The sequence below is a fragment of the Talpa occidentalis genome, unplaced genomic scaffold, assembly GCF_014898055.3.
Source record: "Talpa occidentalis isolate TD23 unplaced genomic scaffold, MPIMG_talOcc4v2.1 talOcc4.9, whole genome shotgun sequence".
NCBI classification, from domain to species: Eukaryota; Metazoa; Chordata; class Mammalia; order Eulipotyphla; family Talpidae; genus Talpa; species Talpa occidentalis.
The window spans coordinates 66,190,466-66,198,065 of NW_023605305.1; the positions used below are offsets into that span (position 1 = coordinate 66,190,466).

General features: G+C 54.9%; 1 protein-coding gene across 1 annotated transcript; it reads right to left on the reverse strand.

Moving 5' to 3' along the window:
- Window positions 1–1,522: 1,522 nt before the first annotated feature.
- On the reverse strand, window positions 1,523–4,498 carry NKX2-5 (NK2 homeobox 5). The gene is made up of 2 exons (XM_037499129.1): window positions 3,992–4,498; window positions 1,523–2,441 (listed from the first exon to the last, which is right to left on the reverse strand). The coding sequence occupies exons 1-2, from the start codon at window positions 4,320–4,322 to the stop codon at window positions 1,801–1,803; spliced, it is 972 nt and encodes a 323-aa protein (XP_037355026.1). The 5' UTR covers window positions 4,323–4,498; the 3' UTR covers window positions 1,523–1,800.
- Window positions 4,499–7,600: the final 3,102 nt, after the last annotated feature.

Genomic DNA, 7,600 nt, shown 5'->3' on the forward strand with positions numbered 1-7,600 from the left:
CAGTGCTGTCCCCGCCCGGCAAAGGGATGGCTTCTGGTCACGCCAGTCTTGGCTTGGTGACTCTTGAGGGACGCTAGGGCACATGGAGCTGTGCTCGCTCCCTGAGCACCACCAGCATTTTTTTGGCTACTGCAGCAGCTCTTTGCCCAATGTCACTTCCCCCAAGAGGAGGCCCAGCATTTTGCTGGCAAAATTACAGGAAACCCTTTATTTCACCAGAGCATGAAGTCCAGACTTGTCACACTCAACCCCTTTAAAGAAGCCAGATTAACTCCTCCTGGTTGTGGGGACTGGGAGTAAAGAAGTTGGATGTCACCTCTGAGCCCTTGTGGCCTGGTGGTACATGGGCTCAGAGCAAGGCATTCTTGTTAACCTCATTTTACAGAAAAAACAAAGCAAAACAACAAAACAGCACGTAGGCACAACATCAGGCAAGTCCCACACCCACAGGCTTTTAGCTCGATTTTCCTTATCCTTAAAACCTGTGCAGCAATAGCGTTGATTGGTCAGGACAATGGTGAAATTTATTAAATGCCCAGAAAAGAAGACATCTGCTGGGAAGGAGTGTCCCTCAGCACAGCTGGAGGTGAGTCCAGTGGGCAGACACCTCTCTGCAGTCCAAGTTAAGTATGTGATGAGGTGCCTGCCAGGGGGCCCTATGCCCTCTTCCATCCTGGATAGATTGGTTGGAGAGTGCAAAGAAGCTTGACAGGGCTCTCAGCTTTTCCTTCTGTGTCCCATCCAAGTACTAACCAGGCCCGACCCTGCTTAGCTTCCGAGATCAGAAGAGATCTGGCGCGTTCAGGGTGGTATGGCCCTAGACAGCTTTTCCTTCTGTAAAATTGGGGTAGGCTTTTTTTGTGAGCGGGATCAGTTATGGTGTGATCTAGTTGCAAAGGGCCCTGGTCCCTCTGCTTTTCATTGAAGCCCAGCACCTGGAACAGTGCCTGGCCTCTAGTGATCAAGGAGGTGAGGCTGGGAGCTCTGGCAAGTGTCCTCTCTTTCTGAAGGGACACTTAGAAGGAATTGAACCCCAGTTCTACCAATACTGGCTCTTTGTTCACCAGGAGCTCTTTAAACCTTTCCAAGCCACACTCTGCCCAACTTTAAAATGGGACCTCTCTCCTGGGGTTATTGAAGATTACATAAAACAAACTCAGAAGATGCCTAACAGGGAATTTTGTAGCAGGGGTTAGTTTTTATTATCATTATTACCAATTTGCTCAGAGTATGCTTTTGCTTATAACTCAAGACCAGCCAGGCCAGCAGCTTCTGCCCCTGGAATTTACTTTTCTTCAGTGCCGCAAACTAGAAAGAAGCACACATGCGGGATCAGCCACTCACTTTAATGGGAAGGGGTTTTCGTTTCTTACAGCAACAGGTAAAAACATAAATACGGGTGGATGGGCGGCGACAAGGCAGCAACGGCCCCGGGCGCCGGGCCCAGGATCGGGGAAAGGCGGCCGGCTTTGGGCTCTGCGCACCGGAGCTCCCAGTCCCAATTGGTCGGTGTTCGGCCCCTCGGGGGTGCCTGTGGGCGCTGAGGGCACTCTCTGGGCGGCGGCTAAGGCACCAGGCTGCGGGATCTCTCACCGCAAATTTCGTAAACGCGACCACTAACTCCCGCGCTTGGGGACAAAGGCGCGTGGAGTGGAAAAAGCCCCGAGGCTTCCGCGGGAGTGAACGTGAAATCCGAGGGTCCATGGATGTATCGGGAGCCCTCCCCCCTCGCCCGAGAGTCGGTACTCTCTCTAGAGGTGGGATCGGTGAAGACAGGGACGTCCCGGGCAGGGCCCTTCCCTACCAGGCTCGGATGCCATGCAGCGTGGACACTCCCGAGTTGCCCTGTGGAATCCCAGGGCTCTGCACCGCGTTCAAGTCCCCGACGCCGAAGTTCACGAAGTTGTTGTTGGCGGCGGCCGTGGCCGACTGCGCCGGGGGTGGCCCGGCCGGGTAAGCGGCGGCGCAGCTGTAGCCAGGGCTGCAGGCCGCGCCACCATAACCTGGGTAGGCGGGGTAGGCGTTGTAGCCGTAGGCGTTCAGGCCCACGCCGTAGGCAGGCGCGTAGGGCGCCGAGTCCCCGAGGCAGGGCTTGCCGTCGCGCACCAGCACCGGCACCGCGATCCTGCGGGCGGGCGGCGGGGGCGGCGGGGGCAGTCCCACCAGCTCCAGAGTCTGGTCCTGCCGCTGCCGCTTGCACTTGTAGCGCCGGTTCTGGAACCAGATTTTGACCTGGGTGGACGTGAGCTTCAGCACGCTGGCAAGCTGGTCCCGCTCGGGAGCGGACAGGTAGCGCTGCTGCTTGAAGCGCCGCTCCAGCTCGTAGACTTGCGCCTGCGAGAAGAGCACGCGTGGTTTCCTCCGCCTTCGCGCGCGGGGACGCTCGGCGCTGTCTGCCTCGGACTTCTCCAGCTCCACCGCCTTTTGCAACGCGCACAGTTCTGAGGGGGAACAGAGAGGCGGACAGACGCTCTGTCAGGACAACCCGACCCACCACCCGCCCAGGCGCCCGGGATAATAAGCCCCAGGGGGTGCCATTCCTGCCGGCCCGGAGCGCCCAGTTTGGCCGGGGCTCACTCTACAGATACCACTGGGCGCCGCAGAGGACTCGGTATCCGCTCTACAAGTCAGTGTTTGTTGAATGCCCACTAAATGCCATGTGGGGCTCTAGGAGCTGCAGAACAAAACAAGGGGTCCCTGTTTTCCGGGAGTTTACATTAGTGAGCGGGACAGTGACTTGAGATTTCAGACTGCAAAGAAAATAAAATAGGACGGTGTTCTGGGGTGAATTGGATTAAGGCTACGATGATTAGAGGAAATAAATGAAGGTTGATGAAGGCCTCACCCCGGGGCTGTCAGTTGTCTCAAAAAGACCGAACAAGGCCAAGAAGTGTGGGCTCAAGATCCAAGACTCCCGCACCGTGGCCGCGGGGTTTGCGCAGAAAGCCCAATTGCCAAGGATGGGCAGGCGGCCTCAGAACCTGTCCTGCCCGCTAGCTCCAGTGGGATTTGAATTGGTAATGATCAATTCAGGCAGCCTTACCCTTTAGCAGCTGTTCCTGGGTCTTCCCTCTGCTCCTATACAGACCTTTCTATGCTCATAGGAAGATCCTTTCTGGGCCCACAGAGGCTGGTCACCGTGAGCTTCTGGCCTCCCTGGATCTCCCCCCCACCCCCACCCCATAGCACTGGGCCACCTTCTCCCCAGCTCCGCTTTCCGCAGCAGCCCAGTCAGCCTTCACCACCCGTGCCAAGAGGATCTGCCAGCCCACTACTTCCCCGCTCATTTCCTTCACTGGCTGGTGCCTTTGGTTGGGGCATTTTCTAACTTTTCCCAGGAGACAACTTCTGGGCCCTGGCGGCATGCTGGAAAAATAAAGCCGCTAAGTCACACCCCCCGAGTTCGTAGAATTCTATTTTTTAAAACCAAAGCCCCTTTCCCAAATACTCTCCACTCTCCTGACACAAAAGAGGCTAGGCCCCAGCAACCCAGGTTATGGTGGGCTGCAGAATTTCCAGGACCCTCTTATGATTGCCAGTTAAGGCTGGTCTGGTAAGGAGCGATTATTTCTTTGGCGGTTTTGGTCAGATCTTCAAAATTTAAAAAGACCCTTAAATTCAAACGACATGTTAAAAAACCTGATATAGAGACTGTTTCTCTCTGTGTTCCGCCTGCCACAAACCAATCACTCAACTTCCTAACAGATTCAAGAGTAGAGTTGCTGCTGCCCTGCGCTTTGGTAGGCCGATTTCTTTTTTCTTTTGTCTCTAGTGTCCGCTCGTCTCAAGCCAGCATTTCCTCTAAACCTCCGATTGGACGCCGGGCGCAGGGGCCCTGGCGACAAACTCGCTTCCCATACTCTGAATTTCCCAGGGCTCAGCCTCTACCCAGGCACTGGCGTCTCCTCCACCCAGGTTAGAATTTCTTGGCGCCAGAGTTTGGGGAAGAAAGAGACCCAGTGGAGAGGAGAGGCTTGTGTTTCCTCCTCACCTTTCTTGTCGGCTCGAGGGTCCTTGGCCGGGTCAGGGTCGCCATAGGCACGAGGATAGAAGGCAGGCGCGGCGGGGAAAGCAGGCGAGCACTTGGCCGGCGAGGGTGCGGGGCCCAGCTCTGCGCGCAGCTCGGAGAGGCCGGGCGCTGCGACCTCCGGCCCCGCGTAGGCCTCGGGCTTGAAGGCGGCCAGCATGCAGGAGGCGGGTGCCAGAGTGGCCTCCAGGCGCGCGGAGAGCTCCCCGGCGGCCAGGCTGCGCTGCTGCTGCTCCAGGTTCAAGATGTCTTTGACCGAAAACGGCGTGGGCGTGAGCGCAGGGCTGGGGAACATGGTGGCAGCCCGCGTCTCACAGCGTCAGGTGGGCAGCAGAGAGCAGCGCTGCCCACGACCCTTGGCAGCCTCCCCGCATGGTGCCCACTACCCACCCGCGCACCCGCCTTCCAGCTCGGGATGTGGCCGGGCGGCAGGTAGTGCGGAGCACAAGGGGCTGGAGAGGCGGGACAAGGCCCGAGGAGGGGGACTCAGCCTGCCATTGGGCCAGGGGCCGCGATGACAGGAGCGATGAGCACTTTCGTGTCACCTAATATAGTCATACGGTTTAAAAAAAATCCTGCTCAGCTTTTTAAAGGGGCCGCGACGCATTTGGAAGACTCCTTTTGCCTATTCAGCCTGAGATTTCTCCAGAGTGTTAGCCTGAAAACCACACCAAGCCCAATCATATAAAAGGGCCTACCCTGCATTGGGTGGCTCTGGGATTTGAAGATAGGTGCTAAGGCCCTGAAACAGAGTGGGAGAGTGAAGAGGGTAGGGAGCTGTGGAAGGCTAGTTATTTCCAGGTTTTGTTACTGGAGGTGTGTCTGACTAGAAAGGCTATGAATGTGAAGAGAACTGTGGGGGTGAGGGGTTGCTCTGGGGTGATGGAGGGAGAGGAAGATGCTGGACCATTATGGGGTCCATTTGTCTTGACAGGTGCAGTAATGCCCCCATAGTCCTTAGGGACTCCTGTGTGGTCAAGCTGAAAGGCGAGGTGGATGATTGTGAGGTTGGTGTGTGTGTGTGTGTGTGTGTGTGTGTGTGTGCGCAGTGTGGCCACCTCCTACTGCAAGTTTTGCATACACAACTCCAGGGGGCACCAATCAGTATCCCTCTCCTCCCAGAGAAATGACCTTCCCCTGAATAATGAAACAAATCCTGAATCTCAGTCAACTCAGCTGCCCAGAAGAGAGCTGTCTTCAGGCAGGTTCTCCCTCCCAAGGGCCCATTTTCCCTGTTCTGGAGCCTACCATTCCAGCCCCCTCCTTTTCCTGCCTTCCTTTCTAGCAACATGGCCCCCAGCTTTGTGCAGCCTCTGAACCTCCGATACTAGGCCCTCAGGCAGGCCGGGCTGCTCCAACCCCAGTCGTGCTGAGATTTCTCAGAGCTGTCCAGGGTGGGGTCGGAGTGGGGCACCCTGGAGGTGGTGGCCTGGCCAGGCCTGGGGGGGAGAGGGCAGGGCAGGGCAGGTGTAGTGTTAATTTTCAGCCTAGAGCCAGTGACGTAGGGATCTTCTGTCACTCAGATCTACCCCTTTCAGGAGCACAAGTTCCCAGGCCAGAATTTCGATGTCTGCCTTGTCCATTTGGGTCCCTTGGGAGATCTGATAAACCTTTCAGGGATTCCCCTCACACCCATAACTCTGCAAGAAGAGATGCTTTATTTTGTGTACAATTTCAGGGAGGATGGGGGAGGGCAGAATGACCCCAGGTTAAGGTCATACCCTTACCCTATCTCTGGGGATAGCCAGCCCTTTTAGGGGAAATGCATCAACTACCGGCCACAATCTTTTGCAGGGAATGGGGGTTGCTGGCATTTTAGTGTTGCTGAGACTGGAGAAGTGAGGGCAGTAGAAAGTTGCCCAAGACAAAAGGCAAGCTAAGGACACCTCTTGGTCCCAAGCCTCCAGTGAGACCAAGGCTTGGAGGAAACATACAAAGCCGGGAGACAAGGTGGTGCCTGTCAACAATGTGAACCTTGGGGCGCTCAAGCTGAACGGTGAGAGGTTGGCAGTGCGCTGCCGGGCCGGGCAAGGGTGGAGGCAAACATAGGCCTGGCAATGGAACCTTTCCAAAGACTCCTCAAGCTAAACCCCCTGGGGTGGTGTCCCAGCCTCTGAGAAGCTTGGACCCTGCCTTCCAGGACACCAGACGGACAGTATCAGACCCCAGCTGATGCAGCCAGTTTTCAAGCCAAGGAGGACATGTGGTTCTAAGGTTAGCTTAGTATTCCTAGAGATGCCTTTTTCCAAATGCGGGTGGAGAACTCCCACCTAGGCCCCTAACCCGGGTCTCCCTGGACAGATCTGCGGAAGAGGGGCCTATCTTCCGCTTTTCCCTTACCATGATTTTGGGCCAATGTTACTGCTTTCAGCTAACCTAGCTTGGGAACCCACCTGGCCTTTGAAGATAGCTTTTGGGGAGTGGGAGAGGACGCCAATCGCCTAGGCGGTGACGTCTGGCAAACGAGCCACATCCGATTCAATTAAACGTCTCGCTGAAAAGAGCTTGGAGCGAGGGTCCTGGGAGCGCTGTTAAGTGAATCGTCTGCCTGGGCGACTCGCGATGACAGTTTGAAAGATTAGTGTGAGCCGATGCCTGAAATATTACCGTTTAATGGGGGGACATCGAGGCTGCATCCGGGATCCCTGTTTTTAGCTATTTTTTTTTAAGAGTTCTGGAGGAAGAAAAAGTAGCGTTTCCGCTGCAAATCAAGGCGATCGAAATTTATCACCTATTTTCGCATATGGGGGTTCCTGAAGCTGACAGATAGACCTGTAGGTCAGGTGTCATGAAGAGGAAAGAAAACACTCCCTATTTGGACAAAATCAGTAACTTCCCGCCCCCCACTACACTCTCTGTGAAACCGGTAATAATTTCTCTTGGCTCTAAATAAAGTCCTAGCGTTTCCAGAGGGAGGCAATCCAGGATAGAAACGGATTAACACAAGCAAAATCGATATTGGGGCAAACCGTGCTCTTCTTCGTAGAGAAAAGTGTTCCAGAGCAAGTTCTAACTTTTTTTTTTTCTGTCCTCACTGTTTCTGAGTGAGTAAAAAAAAAAAAAATTTGTTTTCTTTAAATAGAAGTTGCAATGGTTGGGGGTGGGGAGGCAGGAAACTTGATTCTCCAGCCCTACTAGGGACGCATCTTCCTTCCCAACGGGCAGGCGGCAGACCCAACCTGGCCGCCTCTCTAAGCCGCACTTTGGCCCAACTAGCAGGACAAACAAACAGTCTTGAGCCCAGGGAAGTGCTTCCAGAGGAAGACAAAGGAGGCAAAGAGAAGAGATCGAAAATCTCTTCATCTATTTCCTTGCCTTTTAAAGAGTTGGTACTTTAAGATTAGCCAAATTCCAGGATGACTCGAGCGCATTCTGCGCACATAAAATATTATTAATTGAAAAGCGATCGGCGCGCCCCCCAGCCCCCCAGCCCCTTTCCTGCAATCAGCAGGGCTGGCCGCAAAAGGTATATATGATTAATTGAAAGATAAGCGGGAACTATCACCGGGAATGTCATTAATGCGCCGGGGAGACGTCCATTGGAGACAGGCGGTGTTATCCGCGGCTTTATCT